General features: G+C 42.0%; 2 protein-coding genes across 2 annotated transcripts in view; one reads left to right on the top strand and one right to left on the bottom strand.

Moving 5' to 3' along the window:
• The window catches only part of LOC101361866 (sodium channel protein type 11 subunit alpha), a 170,432-nt gene extending 163,260 nt beyond the window's left edge, over positions 1-7,172 (bottom strand). The window contains exon 1 of the mRNA XM_012555812.1: positions 7,132-7,172. Within this exon, the coding sequence (XP_012411266.1) occupies positions 7,132-7,172 (41 nt within the window). The remainder of the gene's footprint in view (positions 1-7,131) is intronic.
• Positions 7,173-7,216: 44 nt separating this feature from the next.
• The window catches only part of WDR48 (WD repeat domain 48), a 47,046-nt gene continuing 29,972 nt past the window's right edge, over positions 7,217-24,290 (top strand). The window contains exons 1-7 of the mRNA XM_023732200.1: positions 7,217-7,272; positions 17,826-17,966; positions 20,342-20,420; positions 21,026-21,108; positions 21,228-21,357; positions 23,312-23,400; positions 23,793-23,894. Coding sequence (XP_023587968.1) covers positions 7,225-7,272; positions 17,826-17,966; positions 20,342-20,420; positions 21,026-21,108; positions 21,228-21,357; positions 23,312-23,400; positions 23,793-23,894 — 672 coding nt within the window. The 5' untranslated portion in view covers positions 7,217-7,224. The remainder of the gene's footprint in view (positions 7,273-17,825; positions 17,967-20,341; positions 20,421-21,025; positions 21,109-21,227; positions 21,358-23,311; positions 23,401-23,792; positions 23,895-24,290) is intronic.

Here is a 24,290-nt window from a genome sequence, read left to right as displayed (position 1 = left end):
GTCCAAAGTACGTGAGATGAAGTCTCCCAATCCTCACTTCTAAGGAGCGTTCTGGCTGTACTTCTTTCAAGACAGACTTGTTCATTCTTCTGGCAGTCCGTGGGATATTCAATATTCCCCTTCCCCCCAACACCATATTTCAAAGGCATCAATTCTTCTTGAGTCTTCCTTATTCATTGCTCAGCTTTCACATGCATATGAGGCGACTGAAAACATCATGGCTTGGGTCAGACGCACTTTAGTCCTTAAAGTGCCATCTTTGCTTTTTAACACTTTAAAGAGGTCTTTTGCAACAGATTTGCCCAATGCAGTGCGTCGTTCCATTTCCTGACTGCTGCTCCCATGGGCGTTGACTGGATCCAAGTAAAATGAAATCCCTGACACCTTTAATCTTTTCTCCACTTATCATGATGTTGCATATTGGTCGAGTTGTGAGGATTTTTGGTTTTGTTCTCATACTGAAGACTGTAATCTTTGATCTTCATCAGTAAGTGCTTCAAGTCCTCTTTACTTTCAGCAAGCAAGGTTGTCTCATCTGCATATCGCAGGTTGTTAATGAGTCTTCCTCCAATCCTGATGCCTCATTCTTCTTCATATAGTCCAGCTTCTTGGATCATCTGCTCAGCATACAGATTGAATAAATATGGTGAAAGGATACAACCCTGACACATGCCTTTCTTAACTTTAAACCACACAGTATCCCCTTGTTTGTTTGAACGATTGCCTCTTGGTCTATGTACAGGTTCTGCATGAGCACAATTAAGTGTTCTGGAATTCCCGTTCTTTGAAATGTTATCCATAATTTGTTATGACCCACAGTTGAATGCCTTTGCATAGTCAATAAAACACAGCAAACCTCTTTCTGGTATTCTCTGCTTTCAGCCAGGATCCATCTGACATCAGCAATGATAGCCCTCCTTCCATGTCCTCTTCTGAATCTGGCTTGAATTTCTGGCAGTTCCCTGTCGATGTACTGCTGCAGCCGCCTTTGAATGATCTTCAGCAAAACTTTACCTGTGTGTGATATTAATGATAGTGTTCTATAGTTTCCGCATTCTGTTGGATCACCTTTCTTTGGAATGGGAACAAATACGGATCTCTTCCAGTTGGTTGGCCAGGTAGCTGTCTTCCAAATTTCTTGGCGTAGACGAGTCAGCAACTCCAGTGCTGCATCCGTTTGTTGAAACATCTCGACTGGCATTCCATCAATTCCTGGAGCCTTGTTTTTTGCCAATGCCTTCAGTGCAGTTTGGACTTCTTCCTTCAATACCATCAGTTCTTGATCATATGCTACCTCTGAAATGGTTGAACACTGACCAATTCTTTTTGGTACAGTGACTCTATGTATTCCTTCCATCTTCTTTTGATGCTTCCTTGTTGTGTCCCCTGTAGAATACTTCAATATTGCAACTCAAGGCTTGAATTTTTTCTTCAGTTCTTTCAGCCCGAGAAGTGCCGAGTGTGTTCTTCCCTTTTGGTTTTCTAACTCCAGGTCTTTGCACATTTCATTACAATACTTCACTTTGTCTTCTTAAGCCGCCTTTGAAATCTTCTGTTGAACTCTTTTTATTCACCATTTCTTCTGTTCTCTTTAGCTACTTGACGTTCATAAGCAAGTTTCAGAGTCTCTTCTGACATCTATTTTCGTGTCTTCTTTCTTTCCTGTCTTTTTAATGACCTCTTGCTTTCCTCAGGTATGATGTCCTTGATGTCATTCCACAACTCGTCTGGTCTTCAGTCATTAGTGTTCAGTGCATCAAATCTATTCTTGAGATGATCTCTAAATTCAGGTGAGATATACTCAAGTCTGTATTTTGGCTCTCATGGGCTTATTCTAATTTTCTTCAACTTCAACTTGAACTTGCATATGAGCAATTGATGGTCTGTTCCACTGTCGGCCCCTGGCCTTGTTCTGACTGATATTGAGCTTTTCCACTGTCTCCTTCCACAGATGTAGTTGATTTGATTCCTGTGTATTCCATCTGGTGAGGTCCATGTGTATAGTCACCGTTTATGTTGTTAAAAAAAGGTATTTGCAATGAAGAAGTCGTTGGTCTTGCAAAATTCTATCATGCCATCTCCGGTGTCATTGCTATTGCCAAGGCTGTATTTTCCAACTACCAATCCTTCTTCTTTGTTTCCAACTTTCTCATTCCAGTCACCAGTAATTCTCAATGCATCTTGATTGCATGTTTGATCAATTTCAGACTGCAGAAGTTGGTAAAAATCTTCAGTTTCCTCATCTTTGGCCTTAGTGGTTGGTGCATAAATTTGAAAATAGTCATATTAACTGGTCTTCCTTGTAGGTGTATGGATGCTATCCTATCACTGACAGCGTTATACTTCAGGATAGATCTTGAAATGTTCTTTTTGACAATGAATGCAACACCACTCCTCATCTATTCTTCATTCCCAGCGTGGTAGACCATATGATTGTCCGACTCAAAAAGGCCAATACCAGTCCACCTCAGCTCACTAATGCCTAGGATATTGATGTTTATGCATTCCATTTCATTCTTGATGATTTCCAATTTTTCTAGAGTCATACTTTGTACATTCCACATTCCTATTATTAATGGATGTTTGCAGCTGTTTCTTCTCATTTTGAGTCATGCCACATCAGCAAATGAAGGTCCCAAAAGCTGGACTCCACCCATGTCATTAAGGTCAACTCTACTTTGAGAAGGCAGCTCTTCCCCAGTCATATTTTGAGTGCCTTCCAACCTGAGGGGTTCGTCTTCCAGTACTATATCAGACAGTGTTCCGCTATTTATAAGGTTTTCACTGGCCAATTTTTCAAAAGCAGATCACCAGGTGCTTCTTCCTAGTCTGTCTTAATCTGGGAAGCTCAGCTGAAACCTGTCCACCATGGGCGACCCTGCTGGTATTTGAAATACCAGTGACATAGCTTCCAGCATCACAGCAACACATAAGCCCCCACACTATGACAAACTGACAGACACGTAGGGAGTATGAGATACGTACTGTTTTTATTCTCATTTTATAGATAAAGAAACTGAAGATGAAAAATATTAGTTAACTTGCTCAAGTAACTGGGAACCTCCAAAGCAAGTTTTAACAGGAACAAACCTGGTTTATTTGGAAGCAGAAACCTTCTAGAACTCTTAATTAGATTTTAAACTTATTGCATTTTTATTTCATATGTATGTGGGTTTAGTTTTTCATTTTTGTTTTTTCCTACAATGTTAAACTTTTCAGGTTGTCTAAGAATTTCAGCATAGGTCTCAAAAGCTGAGAACAATAAAATAGGTGCCAAAGCTTCTCACATCTTGAATAAAGATGCTAATCTTCCTATGCAGGAAATGCTAAGAGACTGTTAAAGGACAACTTCCAGGATGAGCTCCTGGCAGTTACACAAGAGACGGCAAAGAATTAAATGGGAGATTGAACAGGCTGACAGTGAGGATATCTTTATGAGAGCTGTGAAGGTGGGGTGTCATTTCCCCTACCCATGAGGAAGGAGGGTGTATTGGTTATCTATCGCTACACAACCAATTATCCCACAACTTAGCCACTTAAAACAACAATAAATGTTTATCACGTCACACAGTTTGTGCAGACGAGGAATTTAGACAGCAGTTTGGCTGGACGGTCTGGCTCAGAATCTCCATGAGCTTGTAGTCAAGATGTCATTGGATTGATCAAGTGGAGGTCACATGCACACATGATAGCTGCAAGAAGGCTAGAAAAAGTGTGTAAGAACTCACTTTCTGTAGTGGAAGCAGTGCTCACTCACCACCAAGACACCTACAGCAGGGAACTCTCCAAACTAGGACTCAGGTGATGGACAGCAGAAAATAAAACCACAAAAACGTCCAGCAAAATCATCCCTTTGGCTGCCCGACAACCACGCGACCGCTGCATCCAATACTCACGCTTCCAAAACGAACTGCCACTTAAAATATGGCAACTACCCTTCCTATTATAAAAGGTATACTCACTCTGTCACCCTCCAAGGAAGCTAACCCAATGTTCATCGGCTACCACATCCATCTCCAGGTCTAGGAATCATAGCTGATGCCCATTCTTCCTCTGGTTCTGTCCCAATCTTGTATTCATCTTCTCCAACTTAGGGGCTAAATAATGAAGTGTACCAACAACACATCCTAGGTACAACAGTGAAGTAAAGGGTAAAGAAGGAAACTAGAAGTTGGTTAAAACACATAAAAGTATACATGACACAACAAGAAAAGAAATGCAACGTGGCAGTTTTTGTTTCTGCCTCTGATCATGAGGCCTTCACCACTGTTTATGGTGTTCTTCCTCTACCAGCCATTCCATGTTCCCTTTGCCTTCAACCAGGACTTTCATTTCTAAGGGATCTGAGTGTCTGGTGGATCTGTATGTTACAGGCATACCAGCAAGCCTGTTTCTGCTGGATGACGAGGGTCAACCACTCTAGCCAACACTATCACCTTCCTTTTGTTGTTTTTTATCCATTGGCACAAGACATGCAAAACGGTCAGTTGGCAGTTTTAGCTTCCAAATCAAAGGATTTTTCTTTTTGGTAGCAAACCTCTGAACCGGCAAAACTCAGAGTCCCAGGGAATGGAAGTCAAAATTTGAATTGAGTATAATATCCCTTTATTCCTAAATCCATTAATTTTGCTTATGGAAGTGTGTTGGTTTTAAAGTATATCCAGACATCCTTTGACACATTTCCCATAGAAAAAGAGGAGTCTAACAGTGCCCTCCCCCACCCCCCACCGCCCCTACCCTGGATATAGCCAGCCTGGGTGATTAAGCTCTAAACAACTGGATGTGGTTTGAAGTGACATTACATGACTTCCATGGTTCATTTAGAAAAGGCATTACAGCTCCCATCTGGCTTTCTCTTTCTTGGGATGCCCACCGTTAGTAGTCAGCTACCATGCTGTGAGGATCCAAGCAGCCTTGCGAAAGGTCATGAGTAGGTGTTCTGGCCACAGCTCTGGCTGAGAACCCAGCCAACACCAGCATCAGTCACCAGACATGTGAGGGAAGGGGCCTTCAGATGATTCCAGCCTCCAACTTCTGAGCTGCCCCAGCTGATGTCAAGTAGAGTGGAACAAATACAAGCTGTCCCTGCCAAGCCCTGCAAAAATTACAGATTGGTAAGCAAAGTAAATCTTGTAGTTGTTTTAAATCACTATGTTTTTGGGGTGGCGATACAGCAATAGATAACGGGAACAGGAAGAAAGAGTGCCAAATATTGGACTCTAACTCACAGCATATACTGCATCCTATAGGATTGCATCACAAAGGATTGTCTCCCAGAAGGCACCATAACTAAGTCTTCAGTATAGCCTTGATAAGATCAGGTGCTTGTTGGTGATAGAGTACAAAATTAGCCCAATGAATCCCACCAGCAAGACACCACTGCATTACTTCTTTCATTGTACAGTGAATTTCTTGGTCAGAAGTAATAACACGTCAGACACTATGACAGTGTAAAAATCATTTAGAAAGCACTCAGATGGTGATATAGACCCCAATAAATACAAAATATTGTCATTTTAACATGTGATCAATATAAAAATTATTCAGATATTTTATATTCTTATTTTTGTACTAAGTCTTTAAGATTCAGGAGTATTTTACAATTACAGCACATCTCAATTTTAACTAGCCATATTTCAAGTGCTGGAAAAAGCACAGCGAGCAGGTAAAGCAAATCAAAATCTAGAGTAAGTGTAATTGAGAGAGGACAGATAGCTTCTTCCTCAGTGATGAGGAAGGGCCAATGGAATCAACTTGTCCCCAAGTGCCTGGCTCATCCTTCTACAGTATGCAGTATACCAGCAACTCAGGATTGGTCAAGGCTGTTGGCAACTTGAACACTCAGCAATGGATTCGTCATCTCATGCATAGCTTTCAATCCTGATACCATCGCCATTTTGTTTATGATTCCACTGCGTAAGCACTGAGCCTGGAGAAGGAAGCCGAGTTTCATCCACAGATCAGTTACAACTGGCCGAACAATTTAGCCTCTGTCCATGAATTGATTGTGAATTATTACCCAATGCCATCTCTCCTTCCAGGCAAAGTGAACATCAAGACACAGTGCTTGACGGGGTCACTGTGAGTGGAATATTACAGCCTTGGAAACTCCATGGGGCAGTTCTGCACTGTCCTATGGGGTCACTATGAGTTAGAATCGATTCAACAGCAACGGGTTATGCAATAGAAATATAACATATGCCACGTGTCACTTTAAATATTCTAGTAGAATAAAAAACACTATCGTCGAGGAGATTCCGACCCATAGCGACCCTATAGTCGCATTTAAAAACGTAAAAAATTGATTTTAATAATATATGCTATTTACCCCAATGTATAGAAAATATTATTTCAACATGTGATCAATATAAGAAATTACTAAAGAGGTATTTTACATTCTTCTTTTATATTGTCTTCAAAATTCACTGGGTATTTTAGTTACAGCACATCTCAATTCAAACTAGCCACATTTCAAGCGCTCAGTAGCCACTTGTGGCCAGTGGATACGGCATGGAACTTCGTGGAAGGTGCAGTTCTACAGGATCCACTTTTACAAGAAAGAATTTGACCATCCTCAGCACCTGTAATTAGTGTCAGACCTCCTCAAGCTAAACTTTTGTCCAGAAGAGATGATTTAAATTAGATTCCAGAGTAAGCCCCAACTCCTTCAGCCTTTGCAACTGAGAAAGATGTCCCTGGAAACACGACTGGGGTGTCCTTTGGCGTTCCTGTAACATCTTTTCATCTCCTTTATTAAAAAGGACTCTTCGTTCTTCCTGAAGATGGGGACTCCCTCCTTCGAGGCCAGTTTATTATTCTTCGAATTTTTTGGTACATTCTCCATAGAAAACCAGTTGGCTCCCTTGGCTGCCGGGAAAGTTTGGGGGTTCGTTCTGCCGCCCACGTCTACCCTCTTAATTCACCTCAGGCTCTCCCTGAGGAGCCAGCCCCAGGGACCGCGCAAGCCAGGGTGTAGGGCCACAGAGCTCCCTTCGACTTGCTCCCTTGGGTCAGAGAAGCGACTGTTCCCTCCGCCAGCGTTACGCCCCCACAACGCTCTGCTTTTAAAGGAGTCTTCCCCACTACAGGGCCCCCGCCCACAAGCAGCAGCATTAGCCGCCGAGCACACACCCCACCGTCCGGCCTCGGCTAAACCGGAAGGGGCAGGACATCCGCTCAGCCCGCGACACTACCGGAAGTGACGTAGGAGTGTCAACATGCAAGATGGCGGCCCATCACCGACAGAACACGGCAGGGCGGCGGAAAGTGCAGGTATGGGAGCCCGGCTTCTTGGCCTCCCGGATGCGACTGCCCGCCCCGGGGCCGCCTCCCGCCAGCAGATGCCTCAGGCCGCGGCCGGCTGGGGAGCGAGGCGGGGCGAGCGGGAAGGGGAGCAGCGGCGGCGAGAGGTGGGGCCGCGGCGCTAACGGCTTGAGGAAGGGGCGGGGGGTGGTGGCCTTGGCCCGCCCCGCCCGGGCGCTGACTCGGGACCCCTGGGCGCGCGCCCTGGAACCCGGGGCGGCCGGTCGCCGGTTCTCCCGTAGGATCGGGCTTGCGAGGCTGGGTTGGGCGCGTTCCCTGCCCACATGCCTCTAGCTACCCTGCCTTCCCCGAAGCGCTCTGTCCCAGCCGCGTCGGAGCCGAGGCCTTCAGGCGCTTCCCGGTGGGCGGGCGGCGAGCAGAGAGGGCCGGGGCGGGGGCGTGGCGGCCGGCGGAGCGCAGACGACCCTGCGGGGCTTCTGCGGAGGATTCCGCACGTGAGAGCTCGTGTCTCCTTTTCTGCGGGAGTTTTTTTCCCAGGGGGGAGGAGACGACGTGGGAGTGTGTTGGTGTTCGTGGGGAAATTACAGTTTTAATTGTTCTGAATTTAATTTTGTCTTCAGCATTTCTTCATCTTCGGTGTGCATCCCTGAATCTATCTTTTCTCTTTCTATAATTTATTATCCAAGGGTAAAGAGTTATCTTTTGCGTATGCTTTATGTCTTCATGAATGCACTTTTATTTTAGATACGCTTAAGAGTTCTTGCTATCTATTTTTTTTCAGCGGTGCAGGAAATAATAAAAGCCCTATTTCAGGGGTTTGCCTGCAGGTATATTGAATGTAGTAGTAGCGACGTGGTACGTTACGTCATTAACCTTTTATTGAGCCCTTAATTTGGACCCAAAAGTATGCAAAGGTTTGAGAGAACGTGGGAATAAGTAAGACCCAGGCTTTTCTTGACAAAATGCACCATTACATGTAGTTCTACAGGTTGAAATCGCTGAGTGTTTAATAGCTCAGAACAAAAGGTGCCTTCAGTAGGGTAACCCCAGGAAAAGGGTGTAAGCCATAAAGTTTTCTGGGGCAGTTCACCTCTTTGTTTTATTGATCTAATTGATCAGTTTAGTGTCTAGAGTACTCATTGGACGTTTGTTGAATTGAGTGAAATGAGTAAGCATCTAAATCACCTAAAATCACTCTGTTAGGTGACTTTTTTAAAGTGTGTCAGGATAGGATTTGAGTATCAGAATCCTAGGTGGTGACATTGTCTCCTCCCAACTAAAATGTAACCCAAAATTGTAACTTAATTGCATTGTAACTGGACTGCCTGAAATAATAGGTAATTGGCTAGATAATTTTTCCCAGGGGATCACAATAATTAAGTATGTAGGCAACACTGAGGAAGAGAAAGCCTTGACGACCTGAGGAGCTGATAGCCGGTGTTGTTCTAGATGCTAGAATAGTATACTCCACAGGGGAGTAAGGGTAGTTAACCAGGCCTCTTGGTGTCCTGCATTTAGAAGTGGAAGGCAGCTATAAAAGGATGTGAAGGGCGTAAATTAACTGCAGCATGGGTGGAAAACTTGTAATCCAAATGTGAGCCAGCACGGGTGGAATGAGGGAGGTGAGAGTTCCAGACTTTGCTGGTCAGAGCACAGAACTAGAGTTTGAGCTTGAGAATTTAGTGCCTTGTTCTGAATAAGCATAGCAACCAGATTGGTGAAGTGACTTGAAACTGTCAAAGATTCGGCTGCAGAAGAGAAGATTCGGGGGCCTTGTCAGCTCTTTTCAGAGCTTGTCCACAATGTGTAAGACCAATGTGAGAAGCCGCAGAGATTGATACTTCCTCTCTACCTGAGACAGCATTTTTGTTTGTTTATAGAATCATTTCTAAAACTAGCACATGTGCATTGCAAGAAACCCACAAACAATAAAAAAGTGTAAACGATAGCTGTCCTCCACTTTACAAAGAAATCTGCTGTGAATAATGTGATATATAATGCTAAACTAGGGTTTCTCAACCTGAATATTATTGACATCTTGGGCGGGAGAATTTTTTGTTGTGGGAGACAGTACATTGTAGGATATTTACCATCATCTCTGGCCTCTGCTCACTAGGTGCTAGTAGCACCTCCCCACTTGGGACAACCAAAAATGTCTCCAGACATTTTCAGATGTCCCCTGGCAGTCCCAATCGCCTCTGATTGACAGTCACTGTTCTTCACCCCTTCGTGTATTTGTAGCTGACATACATGCTTTTCACTGTAAATGGATCCATGGTACACACTATTCTGTGGCTTGCTGTTTGTCAAAATTATAAATGTACATTCCCATTGCCCAGTAATTCCTCTTCTAAAAGTCTGTTCTGCAGAGATACATATGCATATATCTTTCTCTACTTGTGCAGAGATGTTTATTGTAGGAATCTTGTCATTGTGAAAAACGGAAAAAAGCCTAAATGTTCATCAGTAGGGAATTGGCAGATAAATTATGGTAGTGGATTAAGATACAGCTGTTGAAAAGATAAGCTAAGTACGTATGTATTAAGAAGGAAGGTGCCCAGAAGTCCAAAAAGTAAGTTGATATAGTATGAATCCACTTCCACAAAGGAAATGCTGCATTTTAAAAGCCTGGAATGATACTGTCGATTACCTCTGGGAGATTGGATTGTGTGATTATGGATAGGACAGGATATGGAGTCCCTGTGTGGCGCAAAAGGTTTAGCACTCAGCTACTAACTGAAAGATTGGCAATTAGAACTCAGGTGCCTTGGAAGAAAGGCCTGGCAGTCTACTTCGGAAAGGTTACAGCCATTGAAAACCCTATAGAACACAATTCTACTCTGAAATACATGGGGTCACCATGAGTTGGAGTCAACTCCGTGGCAACTGATTTGGTTGTGTGTGGTTTTTTTTGGTTTAAGATATGGTATATCTTAACTTTCAAATATGTGCACCTTTGTATTTTTAAACATTTTGCAACATATTTGCTGTTATAAATTTTAAAAATTTCCATTTTGAAAAAAATGTATATGGGTACTTCAAAAAAAAAAAAACCCATTGCCACTGAGTTGATTCTGACTCATAGCGACCCTACAGGACAGAGTAGAACTGCCCCCTAAGGTTTTCCAGGGATGCAGTCTTTACGGAAGCAGACTGCCACATGTTTCTCCTGCAGAGCGGCTCAACCACAGACCTTTCAGTTAGCAGCTGAGTGCTTAACCACTGTGCCACCTGTAAGGTTACAGATCTTAAATAGGGGGATATCCTGGATTATTATGGTGGGGACAGTCTAATCATGTGACCCTTCAAAGCAGAGAAACTTTTCAAGCTGGAGCCTGGCTGGGAACTGTCAGATGCAGCAGAAGTGGGAGTGGCATGACCCTTGACCCCGAGTTGCAGAAGAGGGCAATGGCTTGGCCTCTGGGAACAGAGATGGGTCCTGGCTGACAGCCAGCAAGGGAACAGGGACCTCAGGCCCTGCGACCGAAGGGAACTGAATTTGGCCAACAACCTGAATGAGCTTGGAAGCAGGTTCTTTCCCTGAGCCTCCAGTAAGGAAAGACGCCTTGGTTTGCACCTTGTGAGACCCTAAGCGAAGGGCCTACCAAGCCTGGACTTGTGACCGTCAGAACTGTGAGATAATAAACAGGTGTTGTCTTATGCGGCTAATACAGTTACCTTCAAACAAAATGATCATCTCAGAAATATGTTTTTCTCATGATTTTTTTTTACCCTCTGGCACACTGCCAGTAACTCGAGGGATATTCAGGTTTGAAATTCAGAGACAGATCGTGTGAAGTTCAGTGGATCGGCCCTACAGTCTGATTCCTTTGTTTTGGGTCCCAGATCATTGCAGGAGAAGTTAATGAAACAGTGCTTACTGGGCCAGCTACAAATTCTTGCAGTGTCACTTAACTGGATACTTGCTGCTGGGTGGACTACCGCATTATTTTTCTGTCAGAATCCCTTTCACTGGCTCTTCCAAAACATACACCTCCTACTGCAGGCCTGGCTTCCCACCCCACTGCAGAGCTCATGTAGTCTCCCCCGCCTTTTTAAGGCACATTAAGGCAGTCTGATAGGAGAGTCCTCATCCTCTCTGCCTTTGCTTGTACTCTTGGCTCTGAATGAAGTTTTTCTGGGACCTTGTTCCCTCAATTATTGCCTCTGTCTCTATCTTCTACTTTTCTCTTTCCTTTAATTCCACCTCTTCCGCCTGCAAAGGCTTACCTATGTCTGGGGAAAACTTCACTTGACTTGCTGTCACTTTTAGTTATGCCCTTTCACCCTTTAGAATATAAGCTCCAAAAGGGCAAGGACTTTTGTGCTTACTACTGTATCCTTAACGCTTAGAATAAACTGTGCCTGGTAACCGGTAGGTAGATGTTCAGTCAGTGTTTGGTGAAAGAACTGAATCTTGTTTTCCCTCTATCTCTACATAGCTAGATTTTTGTTTTCTTTAAAAAGTTTTTTATATAATATGTGTTGGAACATATCAGTGTATGTAGTTTGTGTTCATTCTTTAATAACCATATAGAATGGATGTACCAAGATATTTAATCATTCCCTTATTGAAGATAATTGTTTCTATTTTTTCCATCCTGTTAAAATTTACTCCCAAAAAGTTAACAGCAGAGTTATAAAATAGTGGTCTTTACCACCATGACCAGTGACCTTTGAGTTAATTTCAACTCATAGTGAGCCCGTATTTTCCGAGTAGAACTGCACTGTATGGAGTTTTCAGTGACTGTGACCTTTTGCAAGTAGATCGATCACTAGGCCTTCCTTGCGAGGCGCCTCTGGGTGGATTTGAACCATCAGCTAAGCACCTAACCTTTTGAGCCACCCAGGGAACAAAAAGGAAGTCTTATAAAAGTAAATAAAAGAACAAAGATAAATAATATAGAATGCATTAATGGTGAAAATCAGCTTGAAAAGTCCAATATCGGACTAATAGGAGTTCAAAATGGAGCAAAGAAAAAGGGAGATCATTATTAATGGATTAATACAATAAAATCTCCTGGAGCTGAAGTATCATAAGTTCCTAGATTGAAAGGACCTTCTAAATGCACAACAAAATTAATGATAAAAGGACCAAATCAAGTTATTTCATTACAGCAAGAAAAAAGGGAAGGTCCTAAAAGCTGGGTGGGGGCACGGGGGGTGGGAGACAGGATAGAAAGAAAATGGGTTCACTTCAAAGTTGAATGCAACAGAATGGCATTGAATTCAGTGAATGGCACTCAACATTGGATGCTAGAGAAAATTAGAGCAATGCCTTCATAAAGTAGGAATTTTTTCAGTCTAGACTTCTTTGTCCTGCCAAGTCAAGTGTAAAGGTACCTTTTCAGGCATTCAGGGACTAAGTTGTCTTTCATGTGCCTTATATTATGAAGTTCCTGGGGATGGAATTCAGCAAAACTGGGGAGTGAGCAAAGAAAGAAGACATTGGAATTCAGGAAACAATGCCTCTAGGCCGGAAAAGCAGTAAAAGTAAACACCAAAGTGACAGCTGTGCCAGCAGACCTAGAGGACAGCCACCCCGGATTGGAGAGGGAAGAGGGAGCGCTCTGAGGGGGAAGCCTTCTGGGGTAAAAAAACGGGGTGAGGGGAGGACTTAGAGTGCAGCAATGGAAGAAAATGGAAGTTAAGTAGAGGGAAATGTTGAAAAAGGGAAGGAAGATGGTTAGAAACTCTAGGGAAGACGGAAAACTCTGAGGAGGGGAGTATGTTCATGATATAACCAAACCAAACCCGTTGCCGTCAGGAGTCAATCCGGACTCGTAGCAACCCTATAGGACAGGGTAGAACTGCCCTATAGGGTTTTCAAGGAGCGGTTGGGGCATTCGAACTGCCAACCTTTTGGTTAGCTGCTCAGCTCTTAAACCCTCCGCCACCAGAGCTCCTCATCTGCATAGCACAGAGAAAGGCTTCATTAAAGTATACAGCCAAGAAAACCCTGTTGTCATCCCGGTGATTCCAACTCATGGTGACCCTATGTGTTGCAGAGTAGAACTGAGCTTCGTTGGGTTTTCTTGGCTGTAATCTTTAACGAAGTCTTTCTTCTGTGTAGGTTGAAACCACCAAGCTTTCAGTTAGTAGTCGAAAGCAAACTGTTTGCGCCACCCAGAGACCTTTCCGTAAAGGTTTTGCTCTGTAACACATGGGGCTGCTGTGAGTTGGAATTGACTTGAAGGCAAGAGGTTTAGTTTTTTGGTTGAGGAGTAAGACTGGGTATGGGGAGATCTAAAAATGGGAGATTGTTTTTCATTAGTCTTTCAATACTATTTGATTTTTTAAATACAGGTAAAAATTACTTGGATAAAAATTAAATTATAGATTCAAAAAGCTAATATATTTCCATTATAAAACATTCAAACATATAAAAAGGCATGGAAGAGTGAATATCATCATAATCTCAGTATTCAGGGATCTACTGTTAGCTATGTGTTAATCCTTCCAGACTTGTGTACTTATTTTTAAGTATATTATGTATTTAATATTTTGAGACATTTTTACAATAATGATTGTTATAGACTACTGTATTGGACCATGCAAATTTCATTTAAGAGGATATCATGACTTTCTTCCTCTGTCATTCCATCTAGATATACCTCAACGTTTTTAATGATTTAATAGAATCCTCTTTTATAGACCAAAAAACAAAACAAAACCCGTTGCCGTCGAGTCGATTCTGACTCATAGCGACCCTAAAGAACAGAGTAGAACTGCCCCATAGGGTTTCAAAGGGGCAGCTGGTGGATTCGAACTTTCCACCTTTTGGTTAGCAGCCATAGCTCTTAACCACTATGCCACCAGGGTTTCCAAGTGTGTGTCAAATTTTATGCAAATAGGATATGTCTAATTCTTTGCCATTTTAAATTATACATCCATAGTAGACACCCTTGAAGAGGTTGGCCCAGACGTGCTTTGCTGCATAGTCTCTGCTAAAGAGAATGTTCTGATAGAGACCGTGGAGCCCCAGAGAAGGAGCTATTGGGAGAGACCACAGTGGACATTGAAGCCAACTTGGTTCCTGGTGGTTTTTCTAAAATCTGATTCATGTAGCAAATATTTATTGAATGTGTTCTATATTCCAGACAGTATAATGGGGATATAGTAGTGGGAAGAACAAGGCAAACAAGTTCCTTTCCCTCTTGTAGCTTTTATTCTAATGGAGGAGGACCCAACAAAAAAGATAAACATGGAGTGTGGTAAGGACTGTGAAAAAAACAAGTAGAATAAGTATTAGGGTAAAGGAAGGTGGTGGGAAGGAGGAGCAGGGAAAGCCTTTCAGAAGAGGTGACATTTCTGCTAAGACCTGAGGGTCAAAGCTGGGGGAAGAGTATTGGAAGGTGGAGAATCTTCTTGGTACAGGGAACTGTAAATTTGAAGGCCTTGGGTCAGGAAAGAGCTTGATGTGTGTGAGGAATAGAAAGGCGTGTGGGGTGACTGTCAGAAAGAAGCTGAAGGACGTTAGTTTGACATGAGTGTGGGAATGCAGGCTAGAACCATGCCAGGAATTTGGAGTTTGCTTTAAATGCAGTGAAAAGCCCTTGGGAGGTTTAAGCGGATAGGTACTGTGATTTATTTTTTAAAATGTCTCCTATGAGTCATGACTGTTTTTGCCTTTGGGCTCTGTTAGATAGGCTATGCTAAATTCTTCTTTATGTTTTTAAAATTAAGCTGGTTTAAATAGATTTCAGTTACTTGCACCCAAAAGACTGGGCTAAGACAGCATCCTTGTAAACTATTTGTGGTTTTTAAAGGATACATTCCTAGAAAGGGCGTATACCTTTTAAAGCTTTTGATAGATATTTGCAAAATTGCCTGCCAGAAAAGTAAGGATTTACACTTCTGTCAGTATGAGAGTATTCACTTACCCCTCAGAAAAAAAATGGCAGTTTTATTATTTAAAAAATAATAATCTTCCTGTTTGATAAGTAAACTTATCTCTTATTAATTTTCATGTCTTTTATTACTTTTGTGTTTATTGACCATTTTAATTTCTTTTTTAAAAATTTCCTCTTTATGTTCTTTGTTCCTCTTTCTATTGAAGAGTTTGACTTTTTCTTACTGTTTTGTCAAGACGCTTTCTGTATTGTCAAGAGTAAATTGTTGTCTTTGATATTTGACTGTTTTCCCAATTAGATGTTTGCCTTTTAATCCTGCTCATGTTATTTTTTGATAGAGGGTTTTCTTGTTTTGTTTTGTTTTTTAATGATGGTTTCATTAAGATAAAATTCACATGCCGTAAAGGTCACCCTTTTAAAGTGTACAATTAAGTAATTTTTACTATATTCACAAAGTCATGCATCTATCGGCTAATTCCAGAACATTTTCATCACCCAAAAAAGAAAACTCCATACCCATTAGCAGTCACTTCCCATTCCCCTCTCCCCAAGCCCTGTACAACCACTAATCTACGTACTGTCTATAGATTTTCCTATTGTGGACATTTCATATAAATAGAATCATAAAATACGTGACCCTTTGTGCCTTGCTTCTTTCACTTCACATGAGGTCTTCAAGGTTCATGTGTGTTGTAGCATGTCTTAGAACTTCATTCCTTTTTTACGTTGTTGTTAGGTGCTTTTGAGTCGGTTCTGACTCGTAGCGACCCTGTGTACACCTGAGCCAAACACTGCCTGGTCCTGTGCCAGTAATATCCCGTTTTGTGGATATGCTAGATTTTGTGTATCGATTCATCAGTTGGTAGGCATTTGATTTGTTTCTGCATGTTGGCTGTTATGAATAGTTCTGCTATGAATATTTGTGCCCATACAGAGGTTTTGATTTGTATTCTGTCAGATCAGTGTTGCTTTTTTCCTTTGTAAAGGTTGCTGCCTGTCTTGTCCCGTAAGAAGAGCTTTTTCTACCTAGAGACTCTGTAAATACTCACCAGTCTTTTTTCTCTTAAGTATTTTTATAATTACATTATTAAGTTCCCATCTTTAATCTACATGAATATTCATTTTATGATTACATTATTAAATTCCAGTCTTTATGTGAAAATTCATTTTGATTTAAGATGTAGAGAAGGAATATAATTTTTCCCAATAAAATCGATGGATGTTTCTGGATAATTAAAATTTTTTTTCATGTCCTTGTTAATTTGAAACATGATTTTTAAAATAGAAAATTTATAATAGAAAATGTATTTTCAAGTTTTGTTTTATTCCACTGATTCTTTTATATATTCCTGTTGTACTCCATAGTAATTCTGGTAGCTTTGTAATATCTTAAGATCTTTAAAGGCTATCCCCCCAATTACCTTCATTTAAAAAATATGTTCTAGATACTAAAAAAGAAATCGTATTATTTATTTTATCAATTTCTAGAAAGAGTTCCATTGGGATTCTGACCAAAATTGGGCTAAATTTACAAATTTTGGAAGAATTGACCATTTTGAATCTTCTTGTGTTGCAGTATGGCAGGTCTTCTCTGTTCACGTTCTGCTTTTGTCCCTCATCCTACCCACTGTGTCTCCTCCTTGAAAAATCAGCTCCTAGGTATTTATTCTCATAGCTATTGTAAATGCTCTCCTCCCTTATATGTTTAACTGGTTATTTTATTAAATCAGAAAAGTTTTGTTCTGGTTGCCAGCCAGCTTGTTGACTTTGTTGTTGTAGTCTGGTTAATTCTCTTGGGTTTTCACCTGGAGCGGACAGAAGTCACCAACAGCAGCAAAATGGGAGAAAATACCCCGAGGGAAAAGTTCAGCCGTGTAGCGGGAACTCAAAGCCTTGTTTGCTTGGTGGGTCGGGGAAAGCCTTTTTGAGGAAGCTTCACTTAAGCAGAAACCAAGAGACTGCAGTAGGCGTTAGCCAGACAGACAGTGGGAGAAGGAGCTTCCAGGCGAGGGGAGCAGTATTTGTGACCAGCACAGCGTGGGCAAGCAGCTGGAGGCCAGCGAGCGGGTGATGGCAGGAAAGGTGAACAAGGCCCGCTAGGCCACATGAGGAGTCGGGGTCGGATCATGGAGTCCAGCAGTAAGCAACTGGCGGTTTTTGAGCAGGGCTGAGTCGTGTTCCAATTTACGTTTTTAAAAGCTTACTTCAGCGGCTTTGTAGAGAATGGATTAAAGACAAGCAAGCGTGGAAGAGAGGAGTCTGCTTAGGAGGCAGTTGTGGTAGGTCAGCCTCAGACTTACTCATCTCGGTGGTGGCGGTGCTGGTTGTTGCCATCAGGTTGGCTCCTCCTCATGGCGACCTATGACCCATGGTGGTCTAACAGCTGACCGGCGCCGGTCCTGTGCCGTTCCCACCATCTTCAGTATGTTGGAGCCCATCCTTGGAGCCACCATGTCAGTTAATCTCATGGAGGGTTTTCCTCATTTTCACTGACCCTCCACTTTACCACATCTTGGTGTAGGCGCTCAATGATATCAGTCATCTCTTCTCAGCCCTTCAATCTTTGTAGAGTAAAATAAAAATTAAACTTCTGTTGGATTGAAAAATAAGTTCTATTCGGCACAGGGTTTCAGATTGGCCATTAGTAGACTACATTTTGTTATTTCTTGTTCTGTAACTCCAAAAAAGCAAATGTTGAATATTTGTCAGGTCTCCTATGTCATTCGAGATGAAGTGGAGAAGTACAATCGCAATGGAGTCAATGCCCTGCAGCTGGATCCAGCGCTGAATAGACTCTTCACTGCCGGTCGAGACTCCATCATAAGAATATGGAGTGTCAATCAGCACAAGGTAAGGCAGGAGCTGAGTTCACATCTTAAATTTATACTCAGTAAATTTTGGACGAATGGCTTTCTGTGTCTAATCTAAAACCTTTCACAGCCTCCAGTTTAATCTCTGAGCACTGAGGTTTTTGGCACACTGTAAAGACATTGCAACCAGAGTTCTGTAAGTCTGTGAGAAAACAGCCCTGGGGGAGTTTCCGAAGTGTTTTAGCTGATGAGGCAAGGCCCGTACACTAGGTTGGTGCTGAGAGCTCTCAGCTGCAAAGGAGCAGAGAGATTTGTCTGTTAGGGGGATTACTTTAAATGTGTTCTTCTTGGATTGAAGCACTGAATATCCTTTTACATTTGTAATTACTCTTGAGCAAATATTTCATTTCTTCATTTAAAAGTTATTAGGGTCTGCACAAAATCCATAAGACCTTATTAGATAATATAAGGTTGATGTAAAAATATGAAGACGACATGCTGCCCTTCTTCAGGAGGTTTATTTAAAGTTTGCTTTCTCAAGCAGGGGGCATGATTTCAATATATGGAAATAGCATTTTATTTGAATGCTTGTGTTGTGTACAACAAAGAAAGGAAGATTCGGGAAGGAGAAGGAGCATTTATTGAGCCCTTACACTACATTATCAGACACCGTTAGCATTTTTGTATCAGTATGACTTTACGTATCAGACACCGTTAACGTTTTCATACCAGTATGAGTACATATCAGACACCGTTAGCATTTTTGTACCAATATGACTTTACGTATCAGACACTGTTAGCGTTTTCATACGAGTATGACTACATATCAGACACCGTTAGCCTTTTTGTACCAATATGACTTTACGTATCAGACACCGTTAGCGTTTTCATACCAGTATGACTTCAATTCTTACGATAATCCTTCAGTGAAGCTGTTAGGATCCATTTTCGTAGATGGGAAAACAGGCTCAGAGAGGCCCATGGTTAAATGGCTAATAAAGTAACAGAGGATTAGAACCCACTCTAACTCTAAAACCTTGGTGCTAGACCTTGTATTTCTTTAAAGCCCTGGGTATTTTTAGCAAGCTGTACAAATCTGATGTTGACTCCAGGAAAACAATGGCTCCCTTACGTCGTTGCTGGACTGTGGTCCAGCAGGCTTTGAATGCCTTCACTGATGGAATTGGTGGCCCGGGGTCCAAAGCATGGAAAGAAGAAAGCCATTTGTGTTTCACTTTGAAATGCTTGTTGGTATTTCTGTTTGATTTGGATGTCACCTTTCTGGGAGTTCTCAGTATTTCAGACAAATTAAGGAAACCACTCATGAGAACCAACCTAGGAGACTCTGGAAAGCTGCCTGTGCTGCCCTCAGACACCTTTTTTCTCGTCTTCGTTTATGCCAGGATTGAATAGCATCCTTTCTCCGACTTAGAGAGCTGTTCTCTTTGTCCGTGAAGTGTCTGGAGCTTGCCTGTCTTGGGTGTAGGATGTATCTAAATATCTTTGTTAAAAGCCCTCCCCCGGTATTTAAGCCCCCTGAGAGGAACAGGAGAACTTGGGGGTTACTGAATTGAAATAGTGATACAGGTAGTGACTGCTCCCTCAGCCCTTCCTTCTGTTTCGTCTCTGAAGGGCTATAGATATCTTGAGAGGAGCACTGAATTTAGAAAGTCAAAGCAGTAGCAGGAGGAAGCTAAAAGCAAAAGTGTCACCTTCCCCTGCAGTCAGGCCAGGTTCCTCAGGGCGCTCATCAGACTCATTTCTGCCCCTGTGCTGTGGGCCTTTACCACCACCGATTCAGATCCCCCCGCCTGCAGATTCAGTCGAGTCCTGTCCTGTTTAGTGAACCCCTTCTTAGAGCGTTCTGTGTCACCCGCAGTGCCGAGCCCCGAGTTGGTTGCCTTCACTGTCACGATGCCTAGACTCAAGCAGTTGTCCTGGAGAACGGTTGTCGTTGTTGTGTGTCTTCAAGTCCATTCCCACTCACAGTTAATAATAAAACCGTCTTGGAAAAAAAAACTTCCAGTTACATCTGTTGTCTGGAAGGATCACCTGTTTGGTGAAATTATACCCTAAATTCACTTGTTAATTTTAAGACTTTAGACCAATGTATTACGTTAATTGAGGTATATAAACGTGTCTATAATTTGTGGTGCAGACAGCTAATGTACTCTCCTGCTAGCTAAAATGTTGGAATTTGAGGCCACCCAGAGGCATCTCAGAATAAAGACCTGGCAGTCTGTTTCCAACGCAATCACCATTGAAAACCCTGTGGAGCACAGTTCTACTCTGATGCACGTGAGGTAGCCATGGGTGGTAATTGACTCAATGGCAACTGGTTTTTTATCGTTTGTGATGGGTTTCGTCCTCTAATGTAAATGTATAGCACTCTTGCGGTTTTTCTTTTAATTTCAGCAAGATCCATATATAGCGTCCATGGAACACCATACCGATTGGGTAAACGACATTGTACTCTGTTGTAATGGGAAAACATGTAAGTATTTCTTTGGATTATCTGGTTTCTGGAAGTTTTTTACTCAATTTGATATATTTTTCCCTTTTTTATATGATTTTTAAAGTTGAAGTATAACACACATACAGAAAAGTACACAAATCTTAAGAGTATGTATGGCTCAATAAATTTTCACAGAGTGAACATCCCTTTGTAACAGTCCCCAAATCAAGAAACAGGACATTACCAGATGTCCCCTTGTGCCCCCCTCCTGGTCACTACCCTTGCCCAAAGGTCTCTGCTCTCCTGACTTCTAAACAGCACAGTTTAGTTTTGCCGGCTTTTGAACGGTATGTAGTAGACTCATACAGTATGTCTACTTTTTGCTTTATTAATATTCCTGTTTGTTCTAATTTTGCTAAGGTCAACTTCTTGGTTTTACAGTATGAGTTACAGAATTTGTTTTCAAAAAGACATTTGAAATAATGTTATAAATATTCTAGTTGTGTGTGTGTGTGTGTGTGTGTGTGTGTGAGAGAGAGAGAGAGAGAACCTTAGCTTGAAATAATGTTACATTGTTTTAAGAGAAGACTTTAAAGTAGCTGTAAGTCATACTAAGGGATTTGTTCCTTGTTTGCCTCTTCTAGTAATATCTGCCTCTTCTGACACGACAGTAAAAGTATGGAATGCGCATAAGGGATTTTGCATGTCCACCTTAAGGACACATAAGGTACAATAGCTGCCATAGTTCTTGGTGTCTGTAGTGTAACGCTGAGATCTCAGTGGTTTATGTGGCTCATTTTCTTAGCCATCTACAGAGCAGATCATAGTCTGTCTGTTCCGTTACAGGATTATGTAAAAGCCTTAGCATATGCCAAGGATAAAGAGCTGGTGGCGTCGGCTGGGTTGGACAGACAAATATTCCTGTGGGATGTGAATACTCTAACAGCGTTGACTGCCTCAAATAACACTGTCACAAGTAAGATGTTTGAAAAGAATTTCTTTGAAAGTCCAAGTTGATAATAAATAAAGAACGGTTTATAAAACATCTTTGGTAGGTTTCCATCGAGACGGTGGTTCATATTTTGAGCGTGCTTCCGCCTCCAGTGGTCTGGCCCCCCGGAGTATGTGTGAACAACAAGGAGCCTACAAGTGGTCACTTCTCCAGGTGACCTGGTTATTGTTGTGCCTGCAAGGTGTAGCTCCCCAGCTGGAGTGCAGGTCCCTGCAGGGGAGAAGACTCTGTCTTAGCTCCAGTCTGTATCCTCACAGCATTGCCTGACCCAGAGCCACATGCTCAGCAGGTATTGTTGATGGAGGTGGTGATTACTTGACAGAGTAGGCAGGTTTTGACTTTGAGAAGTGTTACTGTGTATTAGGAGCTGTTGAGTTAATGGCCAAGATGGAAAATACCCAGAGGAAAGAAGGAAAAAGTTTTCACTGTCGAATCAGAAGGACCCTTTCCGAGTAGCCCTAGAGAATCCAGCTGATTCTAGAAGAATCCAGGGAGGCTAGGGTGCTTCTGGAGGCAATTCACAGACATTCACAGCAGCTAAATAGCATGATGCCTTATCAATAAGAGATCTCAGACTCTCAGATCAGACTTACACCAGTCAAGACTTGAGACTTAGCCTCACACCTAGCCCAGCCTGCCTTGGGAGCACATTTCTGGCCAGCCAGGCATGAGAGGTCTGCACTCAGGACATGGGCCTGAGCGCTCTAGCTCCCGGCGTCATGGGCCCAGTTTGTTGTGACTGTGGAGCTCTCACGCTGATGTAGCGAGAACAGTTCTGCTCATGTAACCTGGTATTTGCCAAGAAGGGCAGTTGGGAGACTGGTGTTTATAATTTCTTGAATTTTGTCCTGCCCTGTTCGTCAGTATGTGAAGATGTAAATGCTGTGTCCCCGTGTTCTGATCTTCACCTGTGCATGCTCAGCACTTCAGTGGCTGGTCCCTGCTGAGACCTTTGACATGTCATTCAGGGCTAACTCTCTAGACAGAAGGCTAGCTGCAGACCCCAGGGGAGGGAGCAAGGTCCTGACACATCATTCAGAGCTAACTCTCTAGATAGAAGGCTAGCTGCAGAGAGACCACAGGGGAAGGAGCAAAGCAAAAAAAATGCAGGGATGGTCACAAGGTCAGAGTCCGGGCTCGGTGATTAGAGATGCTGCTGCATGAACATCTTGCTTAGAATGGTTTGGAGAGGATGCCATACAATTTTTTTTTTTTAACGATTTAAAATTTATTGAGTATTTACTACAAGCAGGCACTTTTCCAAATACTTGGAATTAACTCCTTTACTCCTTATGACTTTGGTGTTTGTTTATACGTATTCTTTATTGTAAAATTAGTATCATATTATATAGATAGCTTTATATGCAACTGTTTTCACTTTGGTGATGTTGAGTTCTGAATCAGAGGGCATGCACACTTTGATTCTTGCTGCACAGTGCCTGATTCCCTTCCAGAAGTGTTGGACCAGTTTATCCTCCAGAGATCATGTACGAGAGCGCCATTTTACTGTACTGTTTTCAGAATTCAGTATACCTTGTGTTTTGCCTGACTTGATAGGGAAAAATAGTATTTTTGCTTTGATTTTTCTTCTTTGAATGTTAGTGAGATTAGGCTTCTTTTTTTACATTTACTGGCACATATGTTTGAAAATATGTTACTTATGTGGAGAGTTTATGAATGGCGGTGCGGTTCAGCTTTGCAAATACTTATTGAGCACTTCCTGTGTCTCCTCAAATCCAGAAAAGATATAAATTCTGGTAGCAGTGCTATTGCTTAGAATTGTCTCCATTATAAATAGATTTCTTTTCCTTAGAGCACTCATAAAGTATTCTAAACGAAGTAATTGAACTCAGTTTTTGCTGATAGCTACTAAACAGCTGATGCTTTGTTAACGTTTAGCTCCATTTGTCCTTAATAGCTTCTTCTTTAAGTGGGAACAAAGATTCCATTTACAGCCTGGCAATGAATCAGCTGGGAACAATCATCGTATCGGGGTCCACTGAGAAGGTAAGAGAGACCTCAAAGTTGACTCTGTATTTGAACGCCAGAAAATGGGAAACCAAAGTAATTTGATCCGTGTAATTATTAAACATACAGACAGTGGTTTTCCCTGCTGAATGCGAAAAAGGAGGTTTTATTTGAACAAGTAAGAGTATAACTACTGTCATGGGGAGAGGGAAGGGCAAGGAATGCGGAGGGAAGAATCCTGTGCATTTTTGACACTAGAAAGGCTTCCTCCTACTTGAAAAGATTGAGAGCCTTAGACAGTGTCCCTTCGCAGAAACGGTTTTTGCTTCTCAGAATTTAATGGTTGTCAGTTGGCTTATAAAGATTGTTTAGTATTTAAATTTCATGGTGTAGATACTCAGTTTGAGTAATATTTCGTTAAAATTTCTCAGGTTTTAAGAGTGTGGGATCCAAGAACATGTGCAAAACTAATGAAGCTTAAAGGGCACACGGATAATGTGAAGGCATTGCTGTTGAACAGAGATGGCACACAGGTATGGACTTTTCATTGGTCATTTACCCAATGACCTGTCAGAAATTCATGCAGCAGAAATTTCTGCTCTTTGTATACTGATGCATGGGTTGATTTGAACCAACAACGACACGTTATAAACTGTGGCCTATTTTTCAAATCCGTAAAATACTCAGTTGATCATATAACAATCCATATTTTTTTAATTACTCTTAATATTTGCATCACTTTTAAGTAAAGGCAGAACAAGAAATTTTCTCAGAATAATTTTAATGCAAATGAATATATGCAATTTTGATGCTTATAGGTGAGAACAATGTAACACGTCCCCTTGTGTAAAGCAGAAGGAAGCTTTGGTATTGAATGCTGCTTGCCAGTGTGTGAAGTGGAAGGTTTCCTCACAGGGCACGTTTTGTCC

The sequence above is a fragment of the Trichechus manatus genome, unplaced genomic scaffold (genome assembly GCF_000243295.1).
Source record: "Trichechus manatus latirostris isolate Lorelei unplaced genomic scaffold, TriManLat1.0 scaffold00049, whole genome shotgun sequence".
In the NCBI taxonomy this organism is placed as follows: Eukaryota; Metazoa; Chordata; class Mammalia; order Sirenia; family Trichechidae; genus Trichechus; species Trichechus manatus.
Note: the sequence above shows the minus strand (reverse complement) of the source record. Positions and strands in the feature narration are given on the sequence as shown.